Source organism: Protopterus annectens, chromosome 7.part0 (genome assembly GCF_019279795.1).
Source record: "Protopterus annectens isolate FY-2018-M chromosome 7.part0, PAN1.0, whole genome shotgun sequence".
Classification (NCBI taxonomy): domain Eukaryota; kingdom Metazoa; phylum Chordata; order Ceratodontiformes; family Protopteridae; genus Protopterus; species Protopterus annectens.
The window spans coordinates 1,200,303,950-1,200,318,272 of NC_056739.1; the positions used below are offsets into that span (position 1 = coordinate 1,200,303,950).

Consider the following 14,323-nt stretch of genomic DNA (forward strand, 5'->3'; position numbering starts at 1 on the left):
CTGGAAGGGTTTCTCAGAGAAAGGCTCCCTGGAGCCTTAGTTTTGTTGGTCTCCTCTGTCCCTAGGGTGGCGATGACCATTGAAATCACTCCCCGTCCCCTGGAAGGGGAATCTTCTTGAGAGTCCTGAAAGGAAGACTACAACTTACAAACCACATCTTCTTAATCCCCTGTTAGGTCTTGGAAAAGGACCTCTGGGGGGTACAGAATTTGATCCTTATGGCCGACAGTGTCTTCCTCACTGTGGGTTAAAGTCTCCTTGACATTTGGTCCAAAAAGAGTTGAACCATCAAAGGGGATGTTGGTGAACGCCACTTTAAAGGCCTCTGCATACCCACATAAGTGCAGGCAGGCACGACTCCTGATGGCAAAGCTGAACCTGCAAGCCGTGAAGAGCCCCCTGCAGCATTAGATATCAACCTCATGGATGTGAAAGTGGTCAGCTTGGGAGAAACTGCCTTTAAGTCCTCCGCAGGCATGGACTCACAGGGAAGTGGTAAACTCCTTATCAAATCCCTCTGGAGACTGGTAAAATGCATCAGGTAGTTTAATGCTCGCAGGCTGGTAAAATGCGTCAGGTAGTTTAATGCTCGCAAGGCGAACACCCACTTTCCAAATCTCGATTCATTATTGGGAGGATAGACAGATGAACTCTGTTCCGCCAACTCTTTCTTGGTGGTGACAGCTACCACAATCGCATCAACTGAAATGCCTTGGAACAAAAACCCTTGTCCAATGGGGGGGCTCAAAAATGTGTCTGCTCTCTCAAGTACTGGCTCCATTGTATCGGGTTCCTTCCAAGCCCTGCTGGCAATAAGGTTGATCAAAGGGTCAGTTAGAGGGGGGGGCATCCAAGAGGTAGATGGGCCCGTACCAAAAGCATCCAGAAACACTGTTTCCTCACAGGACAGGGGCTGGGCAGATCAACCACCTCTGGCCTTAAGAATCTCCAGGATGTCTACAAAGGAGACATCGGGCTGTGACCTTGGGGACTCATCCCCTTCATCGATATCTGTATCCCCCATGACAGACTCCATGGGAGAATAAAGATGTCTCCTCTTACATGTCCTCTTACAAGGGACCTCCTCCGTGGGGGTCTCAGGGGAAGACTCGGAAGAGGTGGAGACCCCGATAGGGGTAACTCCTCCCTGGAAGCTAGGTTGAACGAGCTGACCAGAAGCAGGATGAGAAAGTCCGCTCAAATTCTGGGGCTGGGATGGAGCAGGGAGAGTAGGGGAGGCTCCCCTCGTAGCAGAGAGAGATCATTCCGCCACCCGGAATGCAGATGGACTGGACGAAGGCCCCTCTCCCTCCCCCGGCTGACAACACTACAAAACGGAAGAAGGAGCAGACCCTGCCAGAATCTCCAACCCTCTGGAGAATGACAGCCTGGAGCTATCAAGAGCTGAAGCACCAAGGGGCAGAGAGTGATCCAAAAAGCCCAGACCCGAACTAGCTCCCACGGACTCCCAGGTGACAACCAGGACAAGTGGCCCCACCTGTCACGGGGGAAGGGGAGCAGAACTGGCCATAGACTCTGATGGGGTAGGGATGAGACAAGTCCTGGTAACCCCCATCACCTATCTGTTGTGCACCGGCTCCCCTAAGTCCAAACCCTGAGAGGTCGGACAAGGAGAAAGACATCGGGGGTGGGAGAAGGTTCCCCAATTCTTTGGGCTGGGGAAGCCAAGAGCCCCAAGTTTGAATTGAGCCCTCAAAAGGGACCGCATCATCCTGTCCATATCAGAGAGCAGGATGCTCCTTGAGAACCGGGAGTAAACAGACAACCTAGATGGAGATCCGTGCCAGGACCCAGAGGGCCTTCTGCAATGGTCTGGGGAATGGGTCCTACACGGAAGAGTAAACAAATGGTCCCCTCCCACAAGATGTGAAGGAAGGTCCTCAACCAGGTTGGGATCCGACATGTGTCTCGGCTCTGACTGTAACAAATCCGAGGAAACATGAGGGTCCGAGGAAATAGTTCTCGAACACCTCAGATCTGTAGGGGCCGGATCCGTGACAGGTCTGCTCTGGCTCGGATCTGAAGGTCTCAACCCGGAAGCCTTGAATCCAGGAGTTGAACCCAAAACCCTCAGATCCAAAGGGCTGGGACCAGAAGCCCTGGACCTGGGAGTTGGCTCTCTAGAAGTCCTAGGATCAGAGACTATTTCATCCAACATCGCTAAAGCTGGAGTTGGATCTGGGATCCGACAGCCTAGGTTTCTTGGAGGCAACCTCCCCAGGAGAAGGCAGCGGCAGCTTTGTTTTATGGCCAGAGGCACTGCCTTGGTGGAGGACTCCTTGACCAAGGGACCCCCCCCCCCCGAACCAGGCCTTTTAAAAGAAGCTTATTCTGCCTGTCAACCAGAGCCCTGGGATTGAATGCAGCGGGTTTGTGGCCGGCACCAAGATAGTAGAGGCACTCCTCATGTGAGTCGGAAACAGGCATCTTCCGACTGCACGAGAAGCACCTCTTGAACCCTAAAGGCTAGTCCAACATAGGGGAACACAACCACAGCTGAAGTTTAGGATGAGTCAGAAAACCAGGCAAAAATAAGTCTAAACCACCAAGATCCATCCTACACAAAAGCACAACAAGGCCAATAAAATATCAATACACTTGAAAGGAAAGAGATCAAGGAAAGGGTTTCTACACTACCACACTTGATAAATCAAAAAAGGGTGCAAAAAACAAAATGACTGAAACGACTAACGGGAATGGGAAAAAACAGAACCGTTTGCTCAATAGAGTACACTGACTAGCTAAAACTGAGAAAGAAAGAGGAAAGCCCAATAAGAAATCCAATTAAAGAAACTATTCACAGAAAAAATACGAGGAGCTGAGCTATCTGCGTCTGACAGTTAAAGCGGCAAACGACATCTGAGGGGTTAGAGGGCAGCAGAGCATTATGGCAGCAGAGGAGCTTGAACCAAGATGTTGTCCAAGTGTGCCAGCTTGGATCCGATGTCAGATCCTAGACCCATACGTGATGAATGGTGACTAGGATAACATCAGATTATATGTTTTTTTCCAAATAGTAGGTATGTGGAACTCTTGAATGGAGCTGTTGTTAAGAAGTATACTGATGGGAAAGGCAATGGAGTTAGCAGAAATTTGTAGAAATTCTGAAGGTAGGTTATCAAGGGCATTGGAGCCAGGTTTGAGTTTGAGAAGTAGTTTTTTTATGGTGGTGGTGGGTATGGGTGAGATAAAAGCCGAATAATGGGGCTGTGTATGAATTTGAAGAAGCTAAGTTGTTCTGAGGGAAGTTGGTGATGAGATCAGAAATACGAGTTAAAGAGTGTGGGGCTATTTCTAGGGGTGTTTTAGCTGGATTTGGACAAGGATTATTGTTTGTGCCTGAGTTTAAATAAGAAATTGATGGCGCTCCAGAATTTTTGGTGGTTTTGCTTATCATAGTTTTGTAGACCAAGATTGTGTTCTTTTTTGTTTTTAATGAGCTTTACTTGACAGCGGAGTTGTTTGTGTTGGGTTAGGTCAGAGGGATTTTTTTTTTTGCCATAACTAATTCCTTGTGTGTCCAAGGGGGAAAAAAAGCACCCAGTTAAGTAACTTTAGGGATAAATACTAACAGAGTGAAGAAAAGGGATTAGCAAAGTAGGAGAGGCTATTAGCAGTAGTGTGAGTTCAGTTGGGTGGCAAGATGAAGCAAGCAGGGATATAGACAGGTAGGACAGGGAAAACAAAAAGACGAAGGTCAAGAAAAGACAGAGGAGATATGAGAGACTGACATACAAGTCCTCTCTTTTGTAGGTCATTGCAAAGGATTTATTAGTAATACATAGGGAATGCAATGTCAAGGAGACAGAGGATAGGATGGTAAGCTAGATAGAGAAAGGAACTAGAGAAGTACAGGGTGATGCATGAGAGAGCTGCTAATCCAGAGAAGACATGGTAAAGTAAGTGCACTCAAAGCTAATACTATAAACACAAATTAATTATATAGAGGAGCCCAGATCCTGGTTAAGAGGTTCTAGCGTTCGCTGGAAAAATGGTGACAAAACTTTACCTGGGTTGCAGGTTATCCTCACAGACACAACCATTAGGACAAAGAGTTTGGAGAGGGGTGTATCTCAGCATTTAAAAGCTTGCAGGTTAAGTAATATGCTTTCCAAGTACTGATACAGCATTCGTATATCACCTTGGAGGCAAACCAGAAGCAAACAGGGACAGAGTAGGGGTTGTACTCAGAATGTCATGGACAATGTCAACAGCTGCTGATACTAAAACACTACATTAGAAGGAGAAAAGATAGCTAGGCTAGCTATGTATCAGTACTGAGTCAGTTTGGTGGATGCACCTCCTTTGTGTAGGGGATGCATTGACATTTCCAGGAATTAAGACTGTGGTTTCCTTTATATATTCATTTTGGCAGGGATACTGGGAATGTTTAGCATAAGCATCTATTTTTAAACAAGGGAGCACTTACTTCATGAAAAGGATCTGATAAACCATATGGTTAATACCACAGACTGCAAGAGGATGGAAATACCAAGGATGTTTCTGACTTTAGAGCAGAGTCTGTCTTGCCTGCAGAATTGCAACTTGAGGATCCAACCTCTTCTGTACATGTTTGCACGGGGAAAGGAGCAACGTTTATAACACAATCACATCATAGTTACTTTGAGGGGGTCAGCTGTAACTCAAAACTCCGAAACTTTTTTTTACCAAAACAAATTTGTGTAGTTTTTAATAAATGGCTAGCTTATACTAAATGCATGTTAGATTTCATACTTACCATCTCTGTCTGACTTGAATACAAACATTTGTTGCCTGGTAGAGCACAGCTTTGGATAACCAATTCTGCTTGTCTGAAAGATAAATGAAATAAAAGACAGAAAGGGGAATAACGTATTAAATGCTTTATGCAACACATCAAGATTCAGCTCTACTACGCAACTACAGTGTCACTAAATATCCAAAGTATTTCAGGATTTTCTGGCTTTGTGTACCATACAGTCTTCATTTTCTTTATTTTATAACAATCACTTTAAAGTCTAACTTTATATTTCGGTCATTCTCAACTCATTGCAATTCTTGTCTGTTGTTGGCTTGCACTTTTGAAGTCAATTTTTTCATATTTCACTCATTATCAACAAGTGACAGCATGATAACCTGAAAAATATTTACTTACTTTTGGATCAGATGTGATCTACAGGCCATATTCTCAGTATGCATATGCCTGTTTCAAGCATGATTTAGGAAAATCAGAGATTTAAAAATAAAAACAAAAAATATCAGCAGATATAAAAATCTGTTCAATACTCTTGAATTGGCAATTTTCTGCTTGATGGATATTGGCATGTGTATCTTTATTGAAACAATGTTTAAAATCCAAGTGCATTTCAACTTCAGCATATACCCTTCATTGTTGAAGATCTGAAATATCATTTTTACAACAGTGTCTAAAAGCCAGAAGGAATGTAAATTAGAAGTTATGTACTCACCATAACGTTCCATCTGAGTAGGTAGTTCATTTGTCTGCAACCTGTGGGTTACGGATCCGATATCGGATCCGAGCCGGCAACTTGTTTCAAGCTAATGGATCCGAGCTCCTAGCTCCTCCCTTCACCCATAATCCCCTGCTAACCCTCCATGACCTCAGATCGAGTTTGCCTCTCAATATATATCCAACAAAGGATATTTAACAACTAATAGATCGAAGTAGATCAGGGGGAAGGAGGGGGGGATGGTTGCAGACAAATGAACTACCTACTCAGATGGAACGTTATGGTGAGTACATAACTTCTAAATCTGAAGTAGGATGTTCATTTGTCAGCAACCTGTGGGACAGAGTCCCCAGCTACCTGCACCCTCCCTGGGTGGCCATCATGGAAGGATATTACGAAGCACCGCAGAGCCAAAGGATGCTCTCCCTCTAGAAAGCAGGTCTAGCTTGTAGTGGTTGATAAAGGTATGAGATGAAGCCCAAGTGGCTGCAGAACAAATATCATCCAAAGGAACTCTAGACTTGAAAGCCGCAGAAGTAGAAATGGAGCGGGTGGAATGAGCACAAACTCCTTCTGGTGCGGGTCTCCCCGAGGCTTGATAAGCCAGTAGGATACATTGGGAAATCCAGCGAGATAAAGAAACTTTAGAGATAGCTTTCCCCAAGTTAAATTTGGCAAAGGAAATGAACAGCTGGTCAGATTGTCTATGGCCAGCTGTCCTATGAGTATAAAAACGAAGCTGCCTATGAACATCCAATGAGTGCAGCTTGTATTCACCCTTATTTTGATATTTAGGGAAGAAAACCGGTAAATTTATGGATTGGTTTATGTTGGTTTCTGATGCTATCTTGGGAAGAAAGGAGGGATTGATCCTGAGGTACACTCTATCAGGGTGAAAAATCACATATGGAGGCTTCACAGAAAGAGCCTGAAGTTCCGACACTCTTTTCGCTGAAGTAATGGCTACAAGGAATGCTGTTTTCCATGACAAGAATTTGAGATCCACTGAAGCAGCGGGTTCAAAGGGTGGAGCAGTCAAGGCTTGAAGAACTAAAGTAAGATCCTATCGGGATACGGCTTCTTTTACAGGGGGTCCAAGTAAAAAGGTACCCTTGAGAAAGGTTTTACACAATTTGGCTGACATCAAGGGCCCTGTATCATGTCCCACATGATAATGAGAAATGGCTGCCAATTGCACTTTGACAGTTGAACAACTAGCGCCTTCCTGAAAGAGTTCAGTTAGGAAGTCTAAAATGGATGGAAGAGGAGCCGTAAAGGGATCTTGATCGCGGCGCTCCGCCCAGATGGAAAACGTTTCCATTTACTGTGATACACTTTCCTGGTGGAGGGCTTATGCGCTGCCACGAGGATGGCTTTGACTGGTGAAGAGATACCGGGAGTCCTAACTAGGAGTGGAACTGGAGCAACCAAGCTGTCAGTTTCAGATTGTCCAGGTTTGGAGTTGGCAAGTCCAATGGATGGGAGATGAGATCCGGAATGGGATCTAGAATCCAAGGGTGATTCACAAGGGGAGACCACAGGTAAGGGAACCAAATTTGTCGAGGCCAGAATGGGGCAATGAGAATCATCTTGCTCCCCAACCGCGAGGCTTTCTGTAAGAGTTGTATCATCATTGGAAGAGGAGGATAGGCATAGAGTAGACCGGGTGGCCAAGCATGCACCAGAGCTGCCTCTTGCAGATTCCCTGGTAGGGGATTAGAGCGAAGAAATTGTCGCATTTGGCATTTGATGGAGATGCAAAAAGATCGCAGCAGGGTTGCCCCCATGTTGCGAATATCTGCTTCACTACTAGAGGATTGAGAGACCACCCGTAAGGGGTAAGAAGGGTGCGGTTGAGCTTGTCCGCTAGGATGTTGGTCCTCCCCGGAATGTGCGTTGCAATCAGAAAGCGGTTGGTGGAGATCGCCCATTCCCACACTCTCATGGCTTCGCGGCAAAGAGGATAAGATCTGGTTCCCCCCTGTTTGTTGATATACCAGACCACTGACATGTTGTCCGAGTGAATTGCAATCGTTCCTGCGGGGAGGAAGCTCTGATGTGCTTGCAACGCCAACAGCACCGCTCTCATCTCCAGAACGTTGATATGCAAAGAGGTCTCTGTATCGTTCCACGTGCCTTGGACTGTCCTGCCTGAATAATGCCCCACCCCACCCGAGGCGGGAAGCGTCCATGGTCACCGTGGCGATAGGGGGAGAGGTGCAGAAGGGACGGCCCGTATGGAAGTTCGATGCTTGGAGCCACCATAGTAGCGCCCTTCTGCAAGCCTTGCTGACAGCAATGGGATGGCGGAGAGGAAGGGATAGGAAGGACCATTGCACTAACAGAGTCCATTGCAGGACTCGCATGTTCAAACGGGCGCATGGAAGGAGTGTAATCGCTGCCGCCATGATGCCTAGTGCCCTCAGGATCAATTCCGCTGGTGAAGCCTCTGAATGAAGGATAGCCCGCACATGAAGTTGTAGGTTCCTGATTCTCTCGGCAGTTAGGAAGGCTCGCAAATCTCTGGTGTCTATTCTGGCACCTATGAATTCTATGATCTGTGTTGGAGCCAGTAGAGATTTGCCGACATTGATAGTAATGCCTAGTTGTGAGGCTAGATGGAGAAAGAAGTCTCTGGCCGAGCAAAGTTGATGCCTTGTTGGTGCGGTCAGGAGCCAGTCGTCCAGGTACGGAAAGACCTGAATTCCCTGGAGTCTCAGGTGGGCCGCAATCACTGCTAACACTTTGGTGAACACCCTGGGGGCTGTGGTGAGGCCAAAGGGGAGTTCCCTGAACTGGCAGTGACTGGCTCCCAGCCGGAAGCGAAGGAACCTCCTGGATCGTTTGTCCATTAAGATGTGGTAATACGCATCCTTGAGGTCTATAGAGCACATCCAATCGTTCTCCCTCAAAAGGGGGAGGATAGATTGAAGAGTGACCATTCTGAATTTTTCCTTGGTTACTAACAGGTTCAAGCGGGAAAGGTCTAGGATGGGTCTCAGGTCCCCCGTCTTTTTTGGCACCAAAAAGAACCTGGAGTAGAACCCTAATCCGAGCTGGTCTTGGGGGACGGGCTGGATGGTTCTTTTTCTTAGCAGCTGCTGTATTTCTGTGGCTGCGGCCTCCCTCTGATCAGGTGGTACATCGGGGAGGTTCTTGGATTGGGGGACATGAAGGATTGGTATTTTGTACCCTCTGGATATGATGCAAAGCACCCAGCGGTCTGTTGTGATAGACTCCCATGCCGCTAGATGTTTCGAAAAACACCCCCCCCCGACTGCCTCCAGAGTGGAGCAGCCGGGCAACCCCTCAGGACTGCTGCTCGGGCCACTCAGAGAAAGGTTCTCTGGACCCAAAGTTTCTTGGAGCCCCTCTGCCCCTGGGGTGACGTCCTCCCTGTCCACCTCTGCCACGGTAGGACTGGTTGTCCGGAGCTGGTTGGGAATGTTGCGATTTCCGGAACCACATCTTCTTCTGACCCTTTTGGTTCCTTGAAAAGGACCGCTGGGGAGCAGAGAAGCGGACTCCCACGGCAGACGTCTTCCCGTCCTTCTCACTCTGGGCAAGTGTCTCGCGAACTGTTTTGCCAAATAGGGCAGAACCATCAAAAGGGGCGTTCGCGAAGGACACTTTAAAGGGCTCCGTAAAGTCGCAATGACGGAGCCAGGCCTGACGTCTCATGACTAGGCCTGCTCCGCTAGCCCTAGCAGCTCCCTCTGTGGCGTGGGACAACAGCCGCATAGAGGTGTTTGAAATAGATCTCAGAGTGGCCATTCGGGTGGAGTACAATTGTTTATCCTCCTCCGACATGGACTCAGGTGGGGATGCAGCGTATTCTTTGATAAGATCCCACTGCATCCTGATGACATGTGCCATATAGTTCAGAGACCTTACTGAGAAGGTCGCTGAACTAAAGACTCGCTTCCGTAAGCGATCCATCAAACGGGACTCTTTGCTCGGTGGATGGACTGAGGGACTCTCCTGAGCCAATTCTCTCTTTGTGGCTGCCGCCATCAACATGGCATCTACAGGGGGGCCTTTACTCCAATGTGACCGGTCTGAGGGGGGGCTAAGAATCCTATCCGGTCGCTTCGGTATTGGCTCCACGGTGTCTGGAGTCTTCCACGCCCTGGTGGTAATGAGGTCCACCAGGGGGTCGGCTGGAGGGGACACCCAGGAGGTAGACGGGCCTGCCTCGAATGCCTCCAGAAACATGGACTCGTCAGAGAAAGACTTAGGGGCAGACAACCCACCTCTGATTCTCAGCGTCTCCATGATGTCTCCAAAGGAGACATCCTCAGGGGGCGATCTTGGGGAGCCTTCCCCTTCATCCAAGTCCGTGTCCTCATTTAAGGACTTAGGGGAGTCCACGTGCCTCCTTTTGCACTTATGCTTGTGAGGAGCTTCCTCGGGGGGACTGTCCGAGGAGGCCTCGCCAGCAACATCTTGTTCCAATGGAACTAGCTGTGGCATCGAAGCAGGCTGTCCCTTTGGCCGGGTGATGGAAACCTGGCCCAGCAGAGAGGGAATGCAGGGAGGAGTCGATGCAAGGACCGGGGGTCCGGATGCTCTCAACAGAGCCCTCTCCACAACATCGAATGCCAAGGGAAAGCCACTCTCCAATGGATCCGAAAGTCGGCTCCCACTCGGATCCGATGAAGGGATCGGAGCCGGCGCAGAGACCGTCGGATCCGATGGACCAGTGTGCTCCGACCTGGACAGACCCGAAGGCACACTGAATCCCCTGGATCCGAAGCTCGGACCACGGCTCCGAGAGGTTGGATCCGACAGGCTCGAGGGCAGGGTCGGATCCGAAGTACCAAGTACTGTCGGCGCCGACCCACCCCCGGCTCCAAGGCTGCTCGGCTCGAGCTCGAACCTGGGTAGTGGGTCGGAGAAGGAGCAATTGGGTGGAAAAAGGTGAGCTCCCCTGAAGGGGAGGCAAAAGCACTCCCATCTGCAGCTGGGCCTGGATGAATCTTCGGATCATCCGGTCCAAGTCTGCATCTGATAAACTGAAGGTAGATCTCGAGGAGGCCACCGAAGCAGGCCTGGAATGCCGCCTCGATGACCTCGACGGAGATCGGGTCTCCTCCTCCTCGGGCCCCGGGGAGAAACAAGGGGATCGGAGCCGAGGAGGAGACGACCTAGAAGCAGTGGAGGGAGAAGCCCGCTTAGCTGGCGGGGCCGAAACAGAGGTCTCGGCCCGCCGCTTGTGGTGCTTCTCCCTCCGTTTCTCCCTCCTGGCCTCCCTGTCCTCCGACACTTTAGCGGGAGTTTGAGTCCCAGTCGGAGGCAGGAGTGGCAGCCACCACAGGCTGTGGTGGAGCCACGGGAGCAGCAGAGGTAGCGGAGGCCGAAGCCGAATCCGGAGGTAAAAGTCCCACCAGGACCAGCTTCGACCTCCGTTCTTTCAGTGCCCTGGGGTTGAACGCTGCACAGTTAGTACAGCCCGAGGTAAGGTGCTCAACCCCAAGGCACCGAACGCACAGAGTGTGGCCATCAGCCGGGGAGAGCTTATGGCCACACTCGGTACATTTAGAAAATATGGCTTTTGGGGCCTCAGCCATTCCCTTTTTTTTTTTTTTTTTTTTTTTTTTTTAAACTTTTTAACAACTATACACACACACAGGCCCCAAAAGACATGCAACAAACACTCACACACTAGCGACCAGTGAAGGGAGGGTACTAATTAAAAAATAAGGAACCTAACTCAGACACACTTTAAAAGTATTAATTTAAACTAAAAAAGAAATTCCTGACGAAAAGTAGTTGGAAAAAGGTAACTTTTTCTAGACTTATCTGAAGAGCTCAAGAAGGATCCAGCTATCACAAGCGCGGCAAACTAGATCTGAGGTCATGGAGGGTTAGCAGGGGATTGTGGGTGAAGGGAGGAGCTAGGAGCTCGGATCCATTAGCTTGAAACAAGTTGCCGGCTCGGATCCGATATCGGATCCGTAACCCACAGGTTGCTGACAAATGAACATCCTACTTCAGATTAAATATTTCTGATCAATTTTTTTAGTCCCAAGTTATCAGTGACCCAGCCATCTTGTCTCTAAACAGAATCACCTGGTGAGAATCATGGCAGTAGCAAACTGAGCAAGGTAGACAGATCACACCCAACCCTATCAACAGTCTACAGCTCATTTTGTAGAATCTCTATGCATTCCTCAGGCAAGCTGAAAGATGAACAGCCCTCCAATGTGCCCCAAATCTGCACAAAGGCTTTCTTCTATTGGGGTCTGCCTCGTACATCTCCAGTAGGAGGTGCCCAGTATCCAGACCTTCTCAACTGAGGCAACACCAGAAACACAGTAGCTATACCAAGATATCTTCTAGGATCAGAAAGCTGCAGACCATCTCCTAGTAAGCCCAAATATCCTATGAAGGAACCTAATTTCTACTGCTTTTATATGCAATCTCATACTTTCAGTCACTTCACAAAACACATGATGACAGCAAACTATGGGAACAAAGATGGGCAAACTGACAGCTTCTTTTACGAAAGATCTAAGTTCATCACCAAATCAAATACATCACCCCATCACTCAGAGTTTAATATTCAAGGTATGAGATGAAAGGGAGTACCAGCTGACTAGAAAACAGCCATAATTAAAATCTCATTTTAAAGGAAAAGGGTCAGGAGATAACCATTACAAACCACATGCCTACTGTCAAACACTGGGAAGCTTTGGAGACTTTGATATTAATTATGCTGCTAACAGACTTAAAATATCACATTACTGTTTACTATTTAATATTTGTCTGGAACAATGAAAAGTGGTTTTGGCACTACCACTTCAGATCTTTGACACAAATTAGCATCTACTATCTGTGACTCAGCAAAACTATCTTGCTATTATGTTAGATCAACCACAGTCATTTCCACCTCATATTGAAATCAAATCACTAAAAGTTCTCACACAGCTTAAAGTGGTCTACAAATATTGAACCTTTTAAAAAAAGGAGGTTAGGCAAGTCATGATAGCCAATGACCTGTTGCCAAGGTTGGAATACTCCCCTCCTAGCCATTACCTTGCATTCGCCACAAAACACACAAATCCCCCCAAAGACAGAATAATATATTACAATGTATTAGTTTCACCCCTTCACAGGAAGATCACTGTTGGCCTACAAACAAATGCAAGTGACTCTGTTGATAGGAAGGTTTCTCTTCTCTTCAGTATCCTGACATACAGGAGACTTCCAAGATGTCTGCACACTGATCAAAAAGCTGAATAAAGCTTTTCCAATTATGAAAACAACTGTAAAAAAATCCAGTTATAACTAACTGTTCATTTGGAGGAAAATCAAGGCTCCCGAGAGCACCCCAGCACTACCAGGTTATACCTCATACCATGCTTTTCGGCCCCAAAACTTGGACCGAACCACAAAAGGAGGGGGAGTATCAATATTCGTCAAAGATACCCACACCTCCAGGTTGGTGGCACAGCACGAAACATCAGAGACTATCCATGTGCAACTAACTGTGGGTAAAACTGCCTTCCAGTTTATAGCCTGCTACAGACCACCCTCCCAAACACAGGAACCCCACTTGGCCTTCCTGAGAATACTGGAAAATATGAAGGTCTCTCCCAACACCATTATATTGGGCAACTTCAACTACCCAAACATAGACTGGGAGCATTACTCTAGCTCCAACACCCTAGCCCAAAGGTTCCTAGAATTTATAAACTCAAATGCTATGGAACAACTTGTTACCACTCCCACAAGAGGGGAAAACATACTGGACCTGATCATCACCAACATGGGGACACTATGCTCCAGACCTCACTGGTAAGATCAGACCATAAACTAATCTCACTGGATATTCACATCCCGACCCCACCCCCTGCCCAGAAAACCACAGAGAAAAACTTCTCTAAAGCAAATTTCACACGCCTCAAAACTGAGGCGAAATCTTTCAAAGCCCCCGGGCCTGTGGAAAATATGGCCCAGACCGCAGAATCCTTTATAAACACATTCTATGAACACCTTCAGGAATGCATGGATCATGCAATCCCAAATAAAACCAAGACCCAATCCTCCAAAGGCAGATGTCCTGTCTGGTGGACCCCAGCCATAAACAAACTATACAATAGAAGGCGGAAGCTACTACATGATAGAGCAAAATCCCAAAAGGCAAGGCATCTCTGATCAGTATTAGCAAAACTACGGGCACTCATAAAATCGTCTAAGGCCAGCTTCGAGAGAAAAATTGCACAGGACACTAAGGATAATCACAAGGCTTTCTTTAGTTATGTTAGGAACCTGGGTGGGAATTCCCAGATATGCTCAGAATTAGACCAAAATGACAAATACACCGACTCCACAGACTTTGCCAACATCCTAGCTGACAGGTTCAGCGCAAACTCCCCCCCCTCCCCACCAAAAGGGCAAATATCTATCCCAACAGAGTGCTGCCCCTGACATCTCAGATGCTCAGGTAAGAGCCGCCTCTCCAAAGCAAAAACACAGCATCAATGGGACCAGATGGTGTCCCAGGCTGCATCCTACATGAACTCCAAGAAGAGCTAAACCCAAACATAAAACTACTGTTCAATCTTAGCCTTACTACAAGATATGTACCCAAAGAGTGGCGTACAGCAACAGTGGTCCCTCTCCACAAAGGTGGTGCCTCAATGGATCCTGGAACTATCGCCCATAAGCCTGACTGGCTTGCTCTGCAAAGCTATGGAAAGGATCATCATGGACCTCATAAATAAAGATATTGGGGACCTACAGACACTGGATCCTACCCAGTTTGGCTTTGTTAAGGGCAGATCCTGCCTCTTAAACCTGGTTGATTTCTTTGAAACAGTCACCAAGGCCATTGACGAGGGAAGGTG

At 47.7% G+C, this 14,323-nt stretch overlaps 1 protein-coding gene across 1 annotated transcript in view; it reads right to left on the reverse strand.

The window, feature by feature from the left end:
* The window catches only part of LOC122806963 (D-beta-hydroxybutyrate dehydrogenase, mitochondrial-like), a 411,496-nt gene that overhangs the window by 393,130 nt on the left and 4,043 nt on the right, over window positions 1-14,323 (reverse strand). The window contains exon 2 of the mRNA XM_044077813.1: window positions 4,760-4,832. Coding sequence (XP_043933748.1) covers window positions 4,760-4,832 — 73 coding nt within the window. The remainder of the gene's footprint in view (window positions 1-4,759; window positions 4,833-14,323) is intronic.